Source organism: Phyllobates terribilis, unplaced genomic scaffold, assembly GCF_046119375.1.
Source record: "Phyllobates terribilis strain yellow unplaced genomic scaffold, ASM4611937v1 Scaffold_1__5_contigs__length_1240528914, whole genome shotgun sequence".
Lineage (NCBI taxonomy): Eukaryota > Metazoa > Chordata > Amphibia > Anura > Dendrobatidae > Phyllobates > Phyllobates terribilis.
The window spans coordinates 816,535,804-816,558,716 of NW_027362761.1; the positions used below are offsets into that span (position 1 = coordinate 816,535,804).

A 22,913-nucleotide genomic window follows, 5' to 3' on the forward strand; every position below is an offset into this window, starting at 1 on the left:
GCGCAAAGCGCCGCTTACATAGAGCGCGCTTTGCTTCATCCCGGCCCCATCTCCCCGTGCTCTGCGCTGCAGGCTTCTATTGGGCAGGCGCCAGAAAGTGACAGTTTGCTCCCCCTGGCAAAAAAGTGTCCCCACACAGAAAGGCCCCTTTCACTGTACAGGAAAAAACAGTACTGATGAGATCCGTGGTCTGTGTCCATATGCTATTCGTATGTCTGTATGCAACATCCGTGTGGCATACATGTGACATCCGTGTGTCCGTATGTCCATGTGACACTTAACGGCGCTTGGGAAAAGCAGTACAGTTTGCACTGATCCCAGGCACCAGCTGCTGAAGGCAACTTCAGCCCCCGCTGAGTACATCCAGTGTAAAATGAAGAATTAAATAAAAAAAAATGGTGTGGGCCCCCGCATCATTTTCATAACCAGCAGAGGGAAAGCCAACTACTGGGGGGTAATATTACTAGCCAAAGAAGGGGCCATTAGCCAAAAATATTCCCTGCTATTAATAACAGCCCACAGCTGTTTGATTAGGGTTTACTGGCCAGATTACAGGGGTACCCAAGAAAAAAATTAACATAGGGTCCCCTATAAAATCTAACCAGCAAAGGCTAAACAGGCAGCTGTGGGCTGATCTTAATAGCCAGGGAAGGAGCCATGGATACTGGCCCCCTCTGAGGCTAATAAGACACACCAAATCTGGTGCTTAACCTCAGCTCTTCCCACTTGCCCTGGTGCGGTGGGTAATGGGGTTGGGGTTCATGTCAGCCTTGCATTGGAAGCTGACACAAAGCCCAGGGGTTAGTAAAGGAGAGGCATCTATAAGACACCCCCATTACTAACATATAGTAAAAGTTTGTAAATAAAAACACAGCATGTAAAAAAGCCTTTATTTGAAATAAAAGTCCACACAGTTTAACACATTTATTTAAAAATAAAAAACACAGTTATACTCACTTAACACTTAATCCATGAAGCCATTGTCCCCTGTGAAAAAAAAAACAAAATAAAAAACAATATCCCTCACCTGTCCGAAGTGTAAATAATCCATAGTGTCCCACGCTGTAATCCATCTGTGCGACATTTGCTCATCAGCATGAGCAGTGGCTTGAAGTGACCGCTTATGCTGCAGGACAGAGGAGAATGACTTGATGCAGCAACAGCGTGCCCCTGAACTGCAGTGATCTCAGTGAGATCATCGCAGTTCACCATGAGACGTTTCTCACGGTGTTGCACTGAGCTCACTGAGTTAACTGCAGTTCAGGGGCCCACTCTCGCTGCTTTGAGTCATTCTCCTGTGCTCTTCAACGTGAGCTTTCGCCTCAAGCCACCACTCATGCTGATGAGCAAATGTCGCACAGAGGGATTACGGCGTGGGACACTCTGGATTCTTTACATGTCGGACAGGTGAGGGATATTGTTGTTTTTAATTTTTGCTTTTTTTAAGGTGAGTATAATGTGTTTTTTTTTTTTTTACACTACACTCAATGTAGACAGCGGGGGCTGAATTCAACTCTCAACATTGTCCCCTGCTTACGCTGAAAAAAGCAGGCGACAATGATGAGAGTTGACTCCAGCAGCCAATACCGGGGATCAGCGCGAAATGTACTGCTGATTCCTAGGCGCCGGTACGTGTCAAGCTGATGACACACGGATGTTATCCGTGTACCATAAGTGTGCAGCATGCATTTTGTGCAAAAAATACTGACATGTCTGTGGGTTTTTCACACGGACACAAGGTCAGTGTGAAAAAACTGACATGTACGCTCACCCATTAAATACGTGTGAAGGGGGGCTAATAGTGCTGACTTAATGCATTCCTCACAGAAAACCTTGTGCTTTAGTGCTTTTAGAGGAGACTTAAAGCCGCAATGTTCCTCTGGGAAATATGCAAATTGTCTCTTCAGAGAGGAAGAGGACCAGAACTTTAGGGCCACCTACAGGAGCATTGCTGAACAATGGAAGACAAAGCGGTGTGCAAAAGAAACTGGGATCACCACAAAATACAGTCAAATAATTTTTATTAAACAGAGAAAGATGAACAAAAACAATTAAAAACATTTAAAAAGCAACACATGCTATCTTGATTTCAATCCAACAGGTGAATCCATAATAGGAAAAAACACCCCTCCTCCAAATACCACAGACCATAAAGTAAAGATGATAAACCTCAGGGTATAATAAAGGCAAGTTAAATAGAGTAAAAACTACACATAATATAAATAAAGGAAAAAATTCCTTTAGCTAGCCATAAACCAGGTCACATGAACATGGTGGAAACATAGACAAAATGTGGCCAGGGAGAGTACCTGAAGATGAATGAGGTCAATAGGTATGGAGGAGTTGGAAACCCCACGCGTATCGCCACCTCTAGTGTGGCTTCATCAGGGGAAGGAAGCACGAGAAAGAGCTACACAGTTCATCATTTATATGTAAGGATAATTAAGGCAAGATTTACCACACATGCTGAGCTGAAGCTAAGGGATGGCATGCCAGGAGATGATCACAAAGAATATCAATACACCTACGCCGCAAAAACAGCCTATCAAACAGCGCTTAAAGAGCACGGTCGGCACTTGCTAAGTAAAGAGGAACCAATCAAGTACGGCGTAACACAAAAATATGAAAACAGCGTTTATACGTGAGGTCCGGCAGCTCTAAAGGTATTAGTGCGCCAGCGCAACAAGGCCAGCCAATCAAAAGGCTGATGCCAAATAAAAATGCAATGCGCAGGCGCCATGGCCGAAGCCAAACATATGAGACAAGGCGGATACTATGAAGCCATATAGGTAGATAATGCGCGTGCGCTGTACCAACTAGATGTATTAAGCTGGCAAAAGCGCAAAGCCAAATAGATAGATAATGCGCATGCGCTAGAGCAGAACAGAGAGTAATGTTATAGTAATGACCACTAGATAAAGAGAGGGCTCCCACAGGGGCGGTATTGGTACAACGCTGACAAAGAAAAAAGCCAAGGCATACATGTGAACTAAAAAAATACACTGCGAAAAATACACCCTCCTTTAAAAAAAAACGACATGACAAAAAATAAAATAATAACAATAATAACAATAAAGATTAGACATGATTAGGTTGAAGATCTGTGGTATAATGGAGGATTGGCATAGATAGATCACATAGTGTGAATCATCACATATGAGGAAAAAAAAATAAAAAATGAATGAATGAACAATGAAAATACAAGTTAATAACTAAGCATGTAAGTACATCATTCAAAAGCAACAAGGACCACTATAGATGATGTTAATGAAATGGAGAAAAATCAAAACAATGAAACAAAATCAATATAATTGGATAACAAACAGTTAAGTAAATCCACAGCGGGCAGTCCTTGTCGACAAAGTTGGTAGGATGAAGTAGGATGAAGAAATGTCCAGGCTGCCTGATTTTAGTCCATATGAGATGGGAGTATAGGCATAGAAAGGATTAGCGGTAGCAGGAAGAACATTGGGTCATGCTTGAGCAAAAGGTCCATAGAGAATGTACTTGCTGGATGTTGAAATACTATAGAAACGAGAAGGACAAGCAGGAAAAAAAAACAAAAAAAAACGACATGACAAAAAATAAAATAAAAAATATAATAATAGCAATAATAACAATAAAAAATAAACATGATGAGGTTGAGAATCTGTGGTATAATGAGGGATTGGTATAGATAGATCACATGGTGTGAATCATCATGTATGGGAGAAAAAAAATAAAATAAATAAAATCGTCTCAAAAGTTCATCTGTGGGATGTTCACCCCTAATGGTAGTGAAGACCCTATCAACAATAATGATTTTTATGTGTTTTGGAGAAGAGGAGTGGTGCTCTAAAAAATGTGCAGCCAAAGAAGTGATAGGCTTACCTTTAGATTGATCTTTGCTTGCTCTCGTGATGTTTGAAAAGTGGTGCTGGATTCTCCTGCGCAATTCCTGCGTGGTCTGTCCAACATAGATCTTGGGGCAGCTACCGGAGCATTGCGGCTTTAAAAGTCTCATCGTGACATGCTAACATGTCACTCTCCCCAAAGAGAAATGTTACCCCTTAGATACCGGTCTGACGCCACTCACCCAGCCAAACCAGAACTCACACTTTGCACTGACGAGGGGCAGTACCCCGAAACACAGTGTCTGCAAGTTGAGTTTCTGGTTCTGGCTTGTATCCTAAGTCATGTGATAAGGCTCGTTAAAGGGTCACTATTGACTTTTATGATTGCTACTTCCTATAGGTGGCACTAGAGTTCTGGCCCTCTTCCTCGCTGAAGAGACAATTTGCAGATTTTTAGTACCAAACACCATGCTTTTGTGAGACAAAGAAAAGGTGAGCGGGTGGTTTCTACATATCTGGTGCCCACCGTGAAGAATGCAGAGGGAGATGTGATGGAGTGGAGGTGCTTTGCTGGTGACACTGTTGGTGATTTATTCCAACTTCAAGGCACACTTACACAACATGGCTATCACAGCATTCTGCAATGACCGCCATCCCATTTAGTTTGCACTTAGACCATCATTTGTATAGCAACAAGACAATAACCAAAAACAAACCACTCGGCTATGTACGGGCTTTGTGACCAAGTAAGAGAGGGGTGTAATGTTACATCAAATTATATGGTCCCTACAATCACCTGACCTCAATGCTATTGAGATGGTTTGGAATGAGTTGAATCACAGAGTGAAGACAAAGTAGCCAAAAGTGCTCGGCACCTCTGAGAACTCATTCAAGAGTGTTGGAAAGTCATTCCAGGTGATGAACTGATAAACCTGCTTGAGAAAATGCCAAGGGAGTGAAAAGTTGTCTTCAAAGTAAAAGGGGGGTACTTTGAGGAATCTAAGGTTTAACACATATTTTGGTTTGTTTCACATATGTTTCTTTACTTCTTGTTTCCATGTGTGCTAGTTTGTGGTTTGGCTGCCTTCATTCTGAATCTACAATGTGCACATTCCAATAAGAACAAAGAGAACTGCTAAATGACAGGTGTGTCCAAACTTTTGACTGGTATTGTATACTGAATAGAACAGGCCATTTTGCAGACCTTCCTGTGTAGTTGGCAGCTTGGCGAAGGCTGGCACATTGACTTCACTGCATCTGCCTGATTTGTAGTACCTGGGAGCTGCCACTAAATAGTGTGAAAGAGCTATAGTGTTTCCTTCTGTACAGGAAAAAGATATATCTTTGTACCGTGTTAGCCAGTAGATAGAAAAATATTAAGATTTGAGAGTCCTCAGTGTATGATACTGTAGCACCCTGAGGATTCGGCTGCTACAGGGGTATTGCACCTCAACCCAGAGGTGTGATATTCCACTCCCGGGTAAGGATGGAGTGTGGAACTGAGCTCAGTTAGCTGCATGCACTACACACATCCCATTTCCGAGGAACAGACCGACGGTACTCCCACCAGTTTATGTGCAGGTACGACAGTGTCTGTTCCTGGCTGGAGTGGGAGGGGGAGTGGAACATCCCAGTAGTGTAGGGGCAGATAGGGGGAGCAGCCTGGGTAAAGCTAGGAGCTCATTGGGTGCTGGTCACCTGAGCTCACACATAGAGGGAGTATATAAGGTGGGAACCATCTTAGATCAGGGTCAGTCTGTCAGAGTTGAGTCAGAGAAGCAGAGCAGCTCAGCCAGCTCCAAGGCCAAGAGAGAGAGAGAGAGAGGAGAAAGAAGGACCCAGAGGGGGAGAAGAGGGAACTCCAAGAACCCAAAATTAGATCAGAGGGTGAAGAGTTGGCACAAGGGTACCGGATCCCAAGCTGGTGGAGGGCCCTAATCCTTAGCCAGAGACCGGAGGTCGTGGGCAGGATCTGCCACGACCACCCACTAAATCCACCCGGAAGGCAAACCAAGAATAGGGTCAGGGAACCCAGAGACAAGTGTTTACCAACAAGAGGCCCGAGGGAGCTGGACTTAGGTGGATCCCTGGTGGGGAAGGCCGGAGAGGAGGACAAGTCAGAAAGGGAGCTCAGGACCACACTCCGGAGTTGCCTGGGAGTTGACCGAGTCCAGGACCTGGTGGACGCAGCACGGCTTGGGTGGTCACTGCTGTACACAGTGACCCGAGCAACACCAGTAAGTAAAACCCTGGAACTGCATTTTATGCCTCTGAGTCTCCTTGCTGCACCTTCACAACCACCATCCTCCACGGCTGACCCCCTGAGGCTATACCCCTCCCGTTGGGGGTTATACTACCGCAGCTGCACACACACCACCAGCCTCAGCGGACCATCTTGCAGCGGCGGCCTTTTGACCGCAAATCAACGGGTGGCGTAGTCGACACTAATAACATCTATAAGGACTGCCGCACACTGAGTTTGACACCCTGGGCACGGACCGGGTCACAGCCACTCGGAGACTACAACCCCCATCTGATCCGGCTCCGGGTATCCCTAACAACATGGCCCAGGGGGCGCGTCAACTTTGGCGTAGTCGGCAGGATCACGTGCCCGCAACAACCGGGTACTGCGTGCCTGAAGAAAAGATCGCATTTACCTCAAAAAGAAGTCTCCCGCCAATTCCAGAGGGTCCCCGCCATCGGACGCCATCTCGGATCAGTTCCCGCCATTTGCCCGTCATCTGCAGTCTTTTCCTGCCATCCACAGAGTTTCCCGCCACTGGGAAGCGGTTCCCGCCATCTGAGAAGGTTTCCCGCCTTGGCAGAGCGGACGCCATTATGGGCGTGCCAAAGGATGGCAAGAGGCCACCTCCCATCGTGGGCCAGGACCGAAAATGGCGCCAAAAGTGGAAACCGCCCCCACCAGCAGAGACTGTGATGATTGATATGTCCATCAGCGTGAGAGAACTGCCCCTGGAACTGGCAATCACAAAGTTGCCCCAGGACCGCCCTCGGGATGGGCATAGACAGAACAAAAGAAAGAAGATGGGAGCAGCTTGGAGGAGTCTGAAGGAGAGTCCAGAGAGAACACACCCGGAGATGGAGGGAGAGTCAGGCAGCACCGACCCAGTGGTCAGGAGCCTGTTGCAGGTCGCCACTCCAGAAGGCCTGCTGGAGATCCTGGCGCAGCTCCCCGGAGATCGGGAGCGTGCACAGACCGCGTTGGAGGGCCTCGCACGGAGGATGGCCCGGGTGCAGCAGGAAACACTGGCGGAGTGGACTCGAGAGATGGCCCAGCAGGCTGGAGCCCGCCAGCGAAGCATGCCACCCGCAGCGAGGAGCAAGTCCACCTCTGAGGACGGCGAAGGAGGGACGACGGCCGGAGACGACGCCGCGGAGGGAGCCGAAGAGATAAAGGCAGGTAATGGGGACGACAGCATCCCGTGCCCAGAAGCCGTAAACCTGCCCCAGCTCCCCGTCGCAGAGCCTGAAGCCCCACTCACCGTTCCCGTAGCCGCTGCGTCATCGCTCCAAGCTAGGCCTCAAGCGGCCGGAGCCGCGGCCACGCCCCCTGCTACGTCACCCGCCTCAATCCAGAGCGCGGCCAAGCAGGAGACGCCACCGGCCTGGTCGCAAGGCCGAGTGCCCCCGGGCGCCGCAGTACCAACAGCGCCCCCTACCTCTGCCGAACCACCGGCCTGGTCGCAAGGCCAGGAACACCCGGGCGCCGCCGTCTTTACGGTGCCCTTCACCTTCAGGGTGCCCCAAGCCTGGTCGCAAGGCCTGGTAAACCTGGGCGCCGCTACCACCTCCGCGCCCTCAACATCTAGAGTGCCGCACCTGGGTGAAGACCTGTTCGCCCAGCATACGTGCCCGGATGGGCAGCCCTTTATATGGCCACCGGAGTATTACCAACTTGAGCTCCAAAAAGAAAGACCCCTAGATGAGCCCCTGATTCCGGTTCCGAAGCCCGTTAAGATCACCCCACTCTCGTTGGAGGAAGCGCAGTTTGCGTGGGACCCCACCGGAGGAGACCTCATGGGATTCACCCAAGAAACGCGGGCGGCCGCAGCTGAACGTGCGGAGTGCTGCCGGCAGCAGTTAGAGGTCTTCGACCGGGAGAGGAGAGAGAGGCGGGTCCGAGAGCAGCGGCTGCAAATCCAGAGCGCAGAGCAGAAGAGCCGGACCCGGAGGAACCCCCGTGCAGCCCACGGTCCCCGTGCCACCGGGACTGTAATTAAATTCCAACTGCAGCACGGTTGGGGTTTCATCAGGGATCATCACACCCCCGGCGACGTCTTTGTCACCCGCAGAGACGTAGAAAGCCATCTGCCGGAGGGACACAGAGGTCGTGATCTGTATGTATGGGACGAGGTCACCTTCACCCGGCACAAGTGTGCCAAAGGACCCTACGCCCTCCATGTGCATCGCCTGACGGAGGAGGAGCAAGAGGACCCGGACGGGTCTGAAGAATCTAAAGAAGGAGCAGGAGGACGCCGTCGTTGAAGTACGGTAGAGAGAGACTGTACATAGTTACCCGTCAGGGTATAAGAACTGTTCTAGTTAAAATATAGTCCCCGTTGGGACCAGCAGATTGAACTGAAACCCGTGTGTCCCTATTCCCACTGACCGAGGACTGAGAGCGGTCAATCCTCCCTAATACCTGGCCGAGGACTGAGAGCGGCCATATTTCCCTTGTATATAGTTGCGCTTCCTAAAGCGCCCCCTACCGGTTTTATAGGAAACTGTTTTCTTCCAAGAGAGACTGTCGCACTTTACCCGGTCACAAGTTGCACCGTGGCCGGAGGAACAAGAATGTTTCTAATGAGGAGTTTTATATGAAAAGTTTTATGATATATATATATTGTTTTATATGTTTATGATGCTTATGAAAAAAAAAAAAATTGTATGTTTTTGGATGTTTTGTTATTTTACAGCCCGAGGACGTGCTGTGATTTACCAGGGGGGAATGTAGCACCCTGAGGATTCGGCTGCTACAGGGGTATTGCACCTCAACCCAGAGGTGTGATATTCCACTCCCGGGTAAGGATGGAGTGTGGAACTGAGCTCAGTTAGCTGCATGCACTACACACATCCCATTTCCGAGGAACAGACCGACGGTACTCCCACCAGTTTATGTGCAGGTACGACAGTGTCTGTTCCTGGCTGGAGTGGGAGGGGGGGTGGAACATCCCAGTAGTGTAGGGGCAGATAGGGGGAGCAGCCTGGGTAAAGCTAGGAGCTCATTGGGTGCTGGTCACCTGAGCTCACACATAGAGGGAGTATATAAGGTGGGAACCATCTTAGATCAGGGTCAGTCTGTCAGAGTTGAGTCAGAGAAGCAGAGCAGCTCAGCCAGCTCCAAGGCCAAGAGAGAGAGAGAGAGAGAGGAGAAAGAAGGACCCAGAGGGGGAGAAGAGGGAACTCCAAGAACCCAAAATTAGATCAGAGGGTGAAGAGTTGGCACAAGGGTACCGGATCCCAAGCTGGTGGAGGGCCCTAATCCTTAGCCAGAGACCGGAGGTCGTGGGCAGGATCTGCCACGACCACCCACTAAATCCACCCGGAAGGCAAACCAAGAATAGGGTCAGGGAACCCAGAGACAAGGGTTTACCAACAAGAGGCCCGAGGGAGCCAGACTTAGGTGGATCCCTGGTGGGGAAGGCCGGAGAGGAGGACAAGTCAGAAAGGGAGCTCAGGACCACACTCCGGAGTTGCCTGGGAGTTGACCGAGTCCAGGACCTGGTGGACGCAGCACGGCTTGGGTGGTCACTGCTGTACACAGTGACCCGAGCAACACCAGTAAGTAAAACCCTGGAACTGCATTTTATGCCTCTGAGTCTCCTTGCTGCACCTTCACAACCACCATCCTCCACGGCTGACCCCCTGAGGCTATACCCCTCCCGTTGGGGGTTATACTACCGCAGCTGCACACACACCACCAGCCTCAGCGGACCATCTTGCAGCGGCGGCCTTTTGACCGCAAATCAACGGGTGGCGTAGTCGACACTAATAACATCTATAAGGACTGCCGCACACTGAGTTTGACACCCTGGGCACGGACCGGGTCACAGCCACTCGGAGACTACAACCCCCATCTGATCCGGCTCCGGGTATCTCTAACAACATGGCCCAGGGGGCGCGTCAATACCTTTTAATGGCTAACTGAAAAGATGGTAACAAATTGCAAGCTTTCGGGACTACTCAGGTCTCTTAATCAGGCCTAGAATAACACAAAATATGAAGATTCATATATTTATACACAACAGGGCACAAGAATAATCCAATAGATGAGATAGGTGACATAAGCAGAACTATGAGTATGGGAGGGGGAAGAAATAAGAGTTGTGGCCGTAAATATTGGAGCAGTTCATAGATAAGGAGTGTGAAAGTTTTATTGTCCTGTGATTGAGGTCTGGTCCAGGGTTCTGATGCCCCCACAGGTCTGAGGAACACATTCCTTAGTTGATGTAGAATGACATAAATCCATGCAACGCATTAATTCCTGCACTGAGTGTGTCAAAGGTTGTCATTTATATTTGAAGTTACTGGTTTTAAAAGGTAACTTCAAATCTCAGAGACACAGAAAAATTTGGGAATACAAACTCATGACAACCTTTGACACACAGTACAGGAATGCAGTTCCAGAAAGGAACATTTAAACCGCTTGGGGCTTGGATCATTCTGACAAAAGGGTTTTCCTGTTTGCGCCCAGGTGCAGTTCTCTGTAAAAAAAAAAAAAAAAGCTATCTTTGCTGTTGCTCTGATCTTTCTTGTTTGTCTGCACCACTGAGTCATATTAACAGCTCTGCAGCCAATCAGTGAGCTCAGTATCTAGTGCCATTTGCATTGGCTGAGCTTTTTTTGACACAGAAATGCACCTGGGGACAATAGTTTACTGAAACTTGAAAACAATTAAATTATTCATTTTACTTACATACAGTAGTTCCATCATATTCCACAGCACTTTACAGACATCATCATTGGGGCTCACGATCTAATTTCCCTATCATCATGTCTTTGGGGAGTGGGAGGTACCTGGAAGAAACCCACATAAACATAAGGAGAACATACAAACTCCTTGTAGATGTTGTCCTTGGTGGGATTTAACCCAAGACCCCAGCGCTGTAAAGCAAAAGTGCTAACCACTGAGCCATTGTGCGTCCCAATCCCACAAGGCCTTAAAATATAAGTCTTTCATTGGGCAGAGCAAAGTAACGTTTTATCAGCACCTAGGTTGCGTTGCTGTATTAGCGGCATTAAAATTACTGCTGTGGATAATATTTAAAGAAGGTAGGTGAAAATTAATTTGCCACCTGATTTCACAATACAAACTGTATACATTATTAAACAGACATCTTGGACCCGATAAGGCTGGTGTACTTACTATGAAAATATGTGTTGGAATGGCAGTATAACTAAAGTAATTGAGATTGAGGTCAACTTTCATAAAAGGAATGATAAAGCTATTATATCAGTTATCATAATGGAGCAATATAAAGACATACAGTCTACTGTACTGCACATGTGCCATTGTGCAATACTGTAACTTCAGGGCGGAAAGCTTGTCACAGCTCAAAGATTCTCAATATTCATTCAAACAAGTAAATCGTCTGTTGCGAGCGAGGAACAAAGACAAATGACATTTACAGCAACTTGAATAGCGGCTGCAAAAGTCACTGTTACAAAACACGTACTCTGTGTATACACCCATCAGCGGGAGGCAACCTGCCTGCTGGCTGATCTGTGGACTCTGTGACCTGTGTAATAGTGTGTTTCAGTATTGTTTCATCGCACACTAGTAAGACATACAACATCAGGTTACACAACTAAAGTTACATCAGAAACAGTCACCATTGTATAAATAGGGCTGGATACCATAGCATCTTTATTATTCCTTGCCAAAAGTTTCTGGGAGACATGTAAACATCTTTGATATGGTTGGGTTTTCGGCTATGTGTGTTCCCTGGTGTAAGGCCACAAAGAATGATCACTGGGCAGCTGATTGTTAATAACACTGCTGTTTCGCAAGCTATCTTGCTATTTACCTGCAGCATTATGTAACCATTAATGCCTTAGGTTGCTTTCATATTTCAGATGTATACTCCTACAGGAGGCGGACACTCAGACGGGGAGTTCAGTAGCCTCGACGGGTGCCGGAATGCAATGTGAAAGCACCCTTAAGGATTTCTTCACTTTTTTTTTTTTTTGTTTGTTTAGTCCTTCCCTTGTTCCAAAAGCCATAACTTTTTCATTTTTCCATCAACATAGCCATGTAAAAGCTTGTTTGTTGTGGAATAACTTGTAATTTATGTAGTTTTGAATAACACCATTCCATTTATTTTAACATTTATTTTAACATGTTATGTACTGAAAAACGGAAAAAAAATTCCAAGTGGGATGAAATGGTGGAAGAAAAATTCAATTCCATTGTTTTTTGGGTTAAATTTTTATGGCGTTCATTCTGCGGTAAAAATAACCTGGCAACATGATACCGAACAGAAGGAGTTTTTTTTCAGACTTCAGTGGTTAAACATGCTTTGGAGAATTGTAAATAAAAATTGCTTGTTTCGCCTTATATTCTGAGACTGTAATTTTTTTTCTCCATCCATGGAGCTGGGTGAGGGTTTATTTTTTGTGCACTGAGCAGATGTTTTTATTGATATCATTTTGAGTTACATGTGCAAATTGTCTCTTAAGAGAGGAAGAGGACTATAAGTCTGTAGCGCAACCTATTGGAAGTAGCAATATTAAAAGTCAATATCGACCCTTTAACAAGCCTGGCCACATGACTTAGGATGAAAGCCAAACCAGAATCTCAATTTGAAGACATTGTGTTACCCCTTGGATCCCAGTCAGATGCTTCTCACCCAGCCAAACCAGATCTCATACTTTGCACTGACGAGGTACAGTACCCCTAAACACAGTGTCTGCAAATTGAGGTTCTGGTTTGGCTTTCATTCTAAGTCATGTGGCAAGGCTCATTAAAGGGTTGATATTGACTTGATAGGTGGCACTAGAGTTCTAGTCCTCTTCCTCTCTGTAGAGACAGTTTGCATATTTAATTTCCCAGAAGATCATTTCAAGGATTAACAGTCTCCTCACCTTGGCATGCCAGGCTTGATATGTTACTCTCCACAAGGAGAAATGTTACCCCTTGGATCTGAGTTACATTTGACAATTTTTGATAGTCTTTATTGTTTTTTGTGAAATACAGTAGAAATTATTTTTTTCTTCTCTGCACTTAATGTACTGTCTGTACTGACTGAGACGAGCAATGTGACATATATTCCATTATGCCATCTGCGTCCTCACCACTGGTACACTTGGGATAGTTGCTGTCAGAAGTGCTGGCTGTGCTGCTCCTAGCGGCTCCCACATGTTTTGCCATGGTGTGGTTTTTTTTTTATTCCTCTTTTGCTGCTCTGTCTGTTTCCAGAGCCAAATTCTGCTTCAACATACATTTATGTATTACGTATAAGTAATGTTTACGTCGTTTACAAAAAAAAAAAAAAAAACACATTTAGCCAACTCTTGGAAAATATAGAATTAAAATGTAATTCCTGGCGGGGTTCACATGAAGTCTAAAAAGGTTAAAAGGGTTTTCTGGTCTAAAATGACAAGTCTGCAGTCACCCTATGACTGCACGCTGTGAGGATTCGCCGGTGTCAGCACTGGGAATGGCGGCAATGTGACCGCAAAAATGCAATATGCATACTCCCGGCCAGACTAGACTGTTTCTGGCCTCGAGCGATACTCTTGTATCGAGAGTGAATAGAATTGCAATTTATCAAATTTGAGTGGACTGAAGAATTTCAGTAGATTTTAATCAAAGCAGATTGATCCTCTCGTCTCTAATAGTCTAATAAACAGTATGATCGCCTGTTGAATGCGGGTTGAGGGGCAGCGCTGGCTGTGTGGGGGTGGGCCCAATGTGAGGGGTCCGATGTGGGAGGGGGCCTGACGCGGGAGATGACATTGCCCCCCCCCGGCTCACGGGCCCCATAGCAGTCGCATGGCCTGCCTCCATTGGCGGTACGCCACTGGTTCTCAATATAACTATAGCTGTTCTGTGAAGGCCTCAGAGGTTTGTTTGAGAACATTAGGGATCAAACAGCATAATGAAAACCAAGGAACACACCAGACAGGCCAGGGAAAAAGTTGTGGAGAAAAGTATATGATGGTTAGGTTCTAATAAAAAATAGCCCAAGCTCTGTGTTACGGATCCGGGTGGTGGAACCTCTGTGCCGCGGTGCAAGGAGGGACCCAGAGGGGCGTAACTAAGTATCAACCCAGACTGAGCCTGGTCGTACGGCGGCTAACGACTCCGTGACCAGGGAGGGACCGAGCAGAGGGACCAGGTGCTACTCTGGGGACGACCTTGTAAGAGAGCAGGTGGCTCCCACGGGTCAGATGACTGGGACTGACCGGTATAGCGGATGGGCACAACAAGCAGGCAGAAGTCTCTGGGTTAGTAGACGGGTGGTCACGGCTCGTGATGGCAGAGCAGGCTGAAGTCTCTAGGTTAGCAGACGGGTGGTCACGGCAAGTGACAGCAGGAGCCTCCAGGTGGGCTATCAGGTGGTCACGGCAAGTGACGGCCAAGCAGGCTGAAGTCTCTAGGTTAGCAGGCGGGTGGTCACAGCAAGTGACAGCAGAGCCTCCAGGTAGGCTAGCAGGTTACAGGCAGGTAACTGGCAGGTGCTTCCTGGTAAACAGGCGGACTTGCCCATAGACAGACTGGCGGGTTGAACGGAAGACAGACTGTCGGGCTGGAGAGTAGTCAGACTGGCGGACTGGAACAGTAGTCAGGCTGGCAACTGGACCTGAGGGCTGAAGCAGAGGTAAGTATACTGTGCATTTACTATTGCTCGGGCACCTCCATTTTGGAGGAGGTGCCTTATATATGGGAGGTCCTCCGGCTATTGGCCGGGGACTCCTTAGGACGGCGCGTGCGGCCCCTTTAAGAGAGGGGGAGCGCACGCGCGCGTGCCCTAAGCACAGTGCCCGGGAAGCTGCGCGCGCCGGCAGCAGCAGCAGGAAGAGGAGTGCAGGAGGACGCCGCGCGGAGAGGTGAGAGGGACGGCGTCTCTGCCTGGCAGGGGGCAGAGATGCCGATGCTACACTCTGAACATCTCACAGAGCACTGTTCAATCCATCATCCAAAAATGGAAGGAGTATGGCAAAACTGCAAACCTACTAAGACATCCAGCTAAACTGACATCCCAAGCAAGGAGAGGACTAATTAAAGAGGCAGCCAAAAGGACCATGGTCTCTCTGGAGAAGCAGCAGAGATCCACAGCTCAGGTTGGAGAATCTGTTCACAGGATAACTATACTTCACAAATCTGGCCTTCATTGAAGAGTGGCAAGAAGAAAGCCATTTTTGAAACCAAGCCATAAGAAGTCCCATTTGCAGTTTGAAAAAAGCAATGTAGGGGACATAGCTAACATGAGGAAGAAGGTGCTCTGGTCAGATGAGACGAAAGCAGAATTTTTTATGCTAAATGCAAAACACTATGTGTGGTGGTAAACTAACATTGCACATCATCCTGAAAACACCATCCCCACCGTCAAACATGGTGGTAGCAGCATCATGCTGTGCTGTGGGGATGCTTTCCTTGCAGGGACAGGAAAGCTTGTCAGAGTTGATGGGAAGATGGATAGAACTAAATAAAGGGTAATCCTGGAGGAAAACCAGTTAGTGGCTAAAAAAGACTTGAGATTGAGGTATAGGTTCACCTGCCAACAGGACAGCGACCATAAACATCCTGCCAGAGCTACAATGGAATGGTTTAGATCAAAGCATAGTCATGTGTTTGCACGGCCCAGTCAATGTCAGACCTAAATCCCATTTAGAATCTACTGCAAGACTTCAAAATTGCTGTTCACAGATGCTCTCCATCCAATCTCACTGTGCTAGAGCTAGTTTGCAAAGAAGAATGGGAAAACATTTCAGCCTCTAGATGTTCAAAGCTAGTAGTAATTGCACCGAAAGTTGATCCTGCAAATTATTGATTTAGGGAAGCTGAATACAAATGCATGTCACAATTTTTTTAGATTTCTATTTTTTAAATAATTAGAAAACCATGTATCATTTCCATTACACTTCAAAAAATACTTGCTACTTTGTGTTGTGTTATCACGTAAAATTCAAATAAAAAACATTTAAGTTTGTGGGAGTAATGTGAAAAAATGTGGAAAAGTTTAGGGGGTATGAATACTTGTTCAAGGCACTGTAGCTCACACGGGGACATATACCTTTATAATGATAAAACAACTCTTCATTTTGTTCTGAACATATATTAATTATTAACTGTTATAAAAACTTAGCATACCTGGCTATGGAGGTATTGCAAAACATCTATTTATACTATGGTGTCAGAAAAATAGTGATGTCCAAAGATGTCCAGTAATAAAATAGTGATCAAGATTAAAGCTAAAGTCTCAAGTGGTTAGTAGCATACATTTCTCTATTACTTTGTAAGATACTTTCTAAAAACAGAAAAACAAAATTCATGAAAATGTGTATGCCTCTAATAACTGGCTCCAATGCCTTCTGAAGTGCCCTCTTGACTATGAGGAGGTTCATTGGGTATCTGTCATTGTATCAAATATTTTACTAGAAAAAATAGTGCTTTGTAGATTTGTTAAAGGTGAGTATAGTGGGTAGTCAATGCTGCAATATCTTCATAGTGCAGAAAGTTAGCTAAAGCCAATGAAGTATGGCATTTTATTGAAAAGAGTAACTAATCTTTGAGAAAATTTTTCCATATTTGGTATGCATTTTAATTGCCTGCAGATCCCGAGACCCCCCCGCCGATCACTCAATAGACCCCGAACAGTGCTCAGCCCAGGAGACCAGAGCGCACAGCCCTTGATTGAGTGCGGATACAGAGCAGGGTACAGATTCAATTGAAAGCATAGGCTTCTTCCTACGTCTATCATGGTAACCACTTCATAGAGATATGACACAGGAAGAAATTAGAGACAACACCAGGTGAAAATCAATCTGAATTTTTACCTAAACTTGTGGAATAAGGAGTTAAATATGGTTTACAACAACAGTCTGCAACACATGGGGCAATGGGGCATACTGTATAACCTTGATGATTACCATTCAGTATGAGCATCAAAAGTAATTGTTCTCATAGAGAAGCACAAAACTCAAACAGTCTCTGATTGGTACAATATAGGGTAGATTAGCGGGGTGACTTCCTCTTAAACAACAATTCCAAATAATTGTTCTCCGCTTATTTGTTTCATGTTTCATGAAAACCCATTTAGGACAAATTAAAATTGTATTTTTGTTATATTTCCGTTGTTTGATTATTTACTTTTTGTTTATTTCTGTAGCTAAATTGCAAAGAAACGACTAAGTACTTTGCAAGGGAAGGATACAGCTTCAAAATCATGTATGACCCAGATGTAAAGTATCAGCCATGCAGTACCACGGATACAATGGTAAGTGCATCTAAATTGCATCAGATAATAATTTATAAAATAAATGTGTTTATACAGAATCTCTTTAAGAATTATCTGGATTATATTTTTCATTTTGTATTTTACAAAGTAATTTTGCATTTTGTATAAAACTTGTTACTTAACCAATGATCTAATGTTGGGGAAAAAAGATTTGGCACGTTGATATGTATAGATGTCGAGAAGTGTCTGGTGGGCAACTCCTCTCCTACTCATTAAACTCCCCTTTAATGTATCAGTATCTTGACTCCCTCCCGACACAGACAATTTTGTCCTTTGTGATAAACTATATATTTTTTATTTTCTTACAATATTTATTAGTTCTTCATGGGAACTTGAACATTCAATCCTTTGATCGTATAGATAATACACTGCACTACTTGTAAAGCAATGCATTATGCAAAGAAAAAAGAAACCAGCTCACCCACACTCCTTGGCATCCTGAAGCATGGAACTCAAAGGATCACTTGTAGCAAAATGGAAAAACCCAAAAGATTCCAGCTTCTAGATGTACAAATTCTTTATTGGCTAAAATGGAAATCCATGTGGAAAAAGTATAGCAACACGTTTCAAATGCAAGCCTGTGATCTTCGTCAAAGAATGGAATGCATTATACAGTTTGTCCGTATTATACAGGAGGCCTCTGAAACCCTGCCTTTGAAAATTGCACTATTGCAGACCACTGTTAGGGCTTCATTTGCCATAGCATCATTATGTTGTGTGGATATCGATGAGTTGACCGAGCGCTCTACCTCTGTCAAACTCCTCAGAAACCCGTGACACAATTGACAGCTGCATCTGCTGGGTTAAACTGTTGAAATCGATGTATGTATATTACAGCTGGCTATCAATGCGGATAGCATGGACAAAATACCTATACTAGCCCCAGCGCTAGGACATTCCTCTACGTCCTGATGTAGTAAGTTACTCCACCTCAACACGTACATGTATGTCCTCTAATGGAAAGGCTTAATGAGTACAAACTCTTCACTAAAAAACACTTCATATTTTTTATATATATTGTACGATGGCTGCAGGACACATAGTTCATGAGAGGTATATATCATGGAGGTGGATGTACTCTGTGATGTAAACCTGGAGTAATGATCTAGTACACATACTACTAAGAGGTTTGTAGGGCATTTAGGACAGGTTTTCGGTCTGGCTGCCCACATACCCCAAACCTGGGTGTGGTTCACATGGTAAAATGGGGCCTGTTTGTCTCACACCTGTGTGTGGAGGTGTGCAGGTCTCCAGGATTGTGTGTCTTTAAAAAAGGACTAGGAAGTTGGACTCCAGCCCAAATGGGCAAACCCGGACTACTGCAGACTTTTTTCTTTGTGTTTCACTTGGTGCCGGGAAAAGGACATATTTAAGTTTTCCTGTGATATGGTTTATGTGATACGGAGTGAAATAACCCAGCCGGACTTTTAAATAGAAACGGTTCATGTGATACCTCATCCCACACCCAAGTGAGTAGCATTGTTACATTTGGTGGAGAATGCGGGCTGCATTCCCAGGCAACACTTTTGACTGGTACAGAAGTACTGCATGTCTTGGGTGAAGGTGGCTATAAGGCAGGTAGCAACGTCAGACAGCATGGAGGACCTGATTAAACACCTGGTGCAAGCCCTACAACAACAACAGCTGGCACAAAAGTATACAAATAAGCTATTTATGCAGCAGCTTCAGCAACAGCCACAACAGATCCAGCAACAGCAGTAGCACCGACAACAGCAGCTCCGACTTCAAGATCAGCTGATGATTTTTCTATCCAGAAGGATATTCTATCCCGCGATATTCGGCGCCATACACTCCTCTTACCTGTAACGGCTCCATGCGTTCTTCTGTCTGGAGCCAGACTGCGCAGGTGTGCTGCGCTTTCGCAATCTATAAAGGCTTCAGACAGAGGGACTCTTGTAGCGTTATATTATAGCTACATACATACACATATATATACATACATACACATTATATATATATATATATATATATATACTGTATATACACATATATATACATATACATGTGTATATATATTTCACCCTAAGCTTTTTATACTTCTAATCTTTGTCATCACTCTGTCCTGGCAACAGTGGTGGCGGTGGTTTGCTCCACCAACCAGCAATTGCTCTGTGGCAGCAACCCAGGTTTCGAGGAAGTCAGATTCCTGCAAATGACAACAGGGTGAAAACCAGGGTGCGGAGTGGATAGTGCAAAGTCTGATTATGGATGTCTACTCTGAGTTGATGGATTTCCTGACATCACTATTGGTTTTGTTTTTCTGCCCAGCTATATGCTGAGGGCTCATTCAGATGTCAGTTTTTTTACTTTTAAGCATGTTTTTCACAGATTACACTCTTACCTCTGATAGCCTATATAGCTGTTCACATGTCCTTGGCTTTTTGCAAACTGAGCGTGAAAAATCGCAGAGACATGTCTGATATTGATCTGCTTGTCAGATTAAGCTTGGCAATGCAAATCTATAGGTCCATAAAAAACTCATTTTTCACAGACTGTTAGGAGAAGGTTTTTTACATACGAGAAAAACTGATGAAACTGGGATGACACTGATGAAAATCACACGAAAATCTGATAAAAATTACTGATTAATCATGCAAATTGCCTCTTCAGCGCCATCTATTGGAAGCACTTTGCACTGACGAGGGCCAACAGCCAGAAACACCGTGTCTGCAAATTGAGATTCTGATTTGGCTTTTATCCTAAGTCATATTGCATGACTTGTTAAAGGGTTGATTGAGACTTGTAGGATTGCTGTTTCCAATAGGTGGCGCTATAGAGTTCAAGTCCTCATTTTCTCTTCAGAGGCAATTTGCATATTAAATTTCCCAGAGGAGCATTGCACTACGAATAAGCTGTTATGATCTGCAACAAGAACTAAGGAAAGATAGGGGAAAGCTGTCCCTACAGTAAGACTAAGCTGAATCCCTACGATGTAGCGGGCTGCCTGTTCCTTGTGAACAAACCCGCCTTTGTCCTCGGCTAGTCTGAACGAAGACCTATAGAAATAAGGGAGGGGTCCTTAAAAGTAATAAGGACTGGGACAAAAATGGGACACCTCCTAAACAGAAATTGTTGTAGAACACAAAAGACAAACTGACAAAAAGTACTAGAGGTCCCAGAGGACCAAGCGAATTGACAGAGATAGGCACCGAAGCACCAGGCTAGCAAAACAGTCAAACAAAACTGAAGTCCAGCAAAGCCAGAAGGGCGGAGCTGGAATATATAAGCAGATGGTCACGTGACCGCAAAACACAAGATAGAAAAAACTAACAGGAGCGTTCTAACAGTACCCCCTCTTTTATGAGGATCCTCCAGATCCTCCAGGCCCAGGCCTATCCGGAAACCTCCTGTGGAAAGCTTTAACAAGCCTAGGAGCAGAGACATCATCCGTCCTTACCCAGGAGTTGTCTTCGGGACCGAAACCCTTCCAGGAGACAAGATACTGTAATCTCCCTCTATGCCATCTAGAATTCAGGATACGCGAAATTTCATATTCGCCGTCTTCCACTACAGGAGGAACTGTGACAGTGGCGTCCCTATCAGGTGCGTCAGCCTTTTTCAACAAGGAAACATGAAACACAGGATTAATCTTCCAGGAAGTAGGGACATCCAACCTAACAGCAGACTGGTTGACAACCTGAAGCACTTTAAATGGACCCACAAACTTAGGACCCAGTTTTTTAGAGGGAATCCTCAACCGCAGGTTCTTTGAGGACAACCAAACCATGTCACCCACAGTAAACAAAACCTCTTTTATGTTTTGCTGTCAAAATACTTCTTGGACTTTTTGTTAGCCTCTTGAAGGTTACAACGTACATTAGTCCAAACTCTCTCCAAATCACCGGAAAAATTCTCCTCCTCCGGCACCGCCGACCCCAATTTGGAGAACGAACCAAAAGACGGATGTCTCCCAGTACAACAAAAAAAAGGAGAACAAACAGCAGAGGAGGATGTATGATTGTTAAGAGCAAATTCTGCGAGAGGCAGAAACTCCGACCACACCTCTTGATTGTCCGCCACAAAACAACGCAAAAACTGTTCAACATCCTGGTTCTTTCTTTCAGTCTGTCCATTAGACTCAGGATGATAACCAGACGAAAATGACAAATGGACTCCCAACCTGTCACAAAAAGCACGCCAAAAGCGAGCCACAAACTGAGGTCCTCTATCAGAAACAATATCCGTGGGAATGCCATGGAGCTTGACAATCTCCTTAACAAAAGCCTTAGCGAGTGTCTTGGCGCAGGGCAACTTAATGAATAGAACCAAATGACACATCTTACTAAAATGGTCCACGACCACCCAGATGACAGTAAAACCCTCGGACACAGGAAGATCAGTAATAAAATCCATAGTGAGATGCGTCCAAGGCGCACTAGGAACCTCCAGAGGGCAAAGCAACCCCGCAGCATGAGTATGTGAAGCCTTTGTCCTAGCGCACACAGTACACTGACGCACCCACTTGATGACTTCCTTCTGCCACCCAGGCCACCAAAAGCTACGACTGATCAGTCTCTTAGTCTCAGAAATTCCTGGATGACCTGCCAACAGAGACTCATGACACTCCACAAACAAATCTCTCCTAAAGGCTCTAGGCACGAACAACCTCCCATAGGGAGTGTTAGATGGAGCATCATCTTGAGCTTTCAGAATCCCATTCTCCAAAACGGAGTCCAAAGCCGCCACCACAACTCCTTTCAGTAAAATGCTCTCCTCCTCCTCGGCAACGACCATAAAAGAGAAGCTGCATCGGCTTTAACATTCTTAGTACCAGGGATATAGGTAACAGAAAAATGAAACCGAAAAAAAAAAAGTGCCCACCTAGCTTGACGGGCATTCAAGCACTTGGCAGCATCCAGATAGATCAAATTCTTATGATCTGTGAAAACCTGAATAGGAAATCTAGCGCTTTCCCAAAAATGCCGCCAATGTTCAAACGCGAGTTTAATAGCCAGCAACTCCCGATTTCTAACATCATAATTCAGTTCGGTTTCTGAATTTTTTTTGGAAAGAAGGCACAAGGATGTACTCCACCCTTGTTCTCCTGAGACAAAACTGCTCCGACCCCCACCGATGAAGCATCGACCTCGACCAAAAAAGGCTTAGTCTCATCAGGCTGCATAAGGATAGGGGCAGAACTGAACCTCTCTTTGAGATACTCAGATGCTTCAATGGCCTCAGTAGTCCACTGGGCCGTATTCGCACCTTTCCTGGTGAGATCGGTTAGAGGTTTAACAATTACAGAAAAATTCTTAATGAATTTCCTGTAATAATTGGCAACACCCAAAAATCTCTGTATAGATTTCAAATCAATAGGCCTAGGCCATTCCTGCACAGTCTGAACCTTCACAGGGTCCATCTCAAAGCCCTCGCTGGAGACAATGTAGCCCAAAAACTAATTTTCTGCACTGCGAACTCACATTTCTCCAGCTTAGCAAAGAGTGAATTATCAACCAATAACTGCAAAACTTCACGTACACTCTGCCAATGGGACTCCAGATCTGGTGAATAAATCAAAATTTCATCCAAATACACAACCACATTCTTACCAATCAGAGGTCTCAAGATGTCATTA

General features: G+C 45.4%; 1 protein-coding gene across 5 annotated transcripts in view; it reads left to right on the plus strand.

The window, feature by feature from the left end:
• Positions 1–22,913, plus strand: part of ABCG2 (ATP binding cassette subfamily G member 2 (JR blood group)) — a 202,959-nt gene that overhangs the window by 64,545 nt on the left and 115,501 nt on the right. For all 5 annotated transcript variants that reach the window (XM_073637549.1, XM_073637528.1, XM_073637535.1 and 2 more), the window contains exon 2: positions 17,189–17,296. In XM_073637549.1, the coding sequence (XP_073493650.1) occupies positions 17,246–17,296 (51 nt within the window). In that variant the 5' untranslated portion in view covers positions 17,189–17,245. The remainder of the gene's footprint in view (positions 1–17,188; positions 17,297–22,913) is intronic.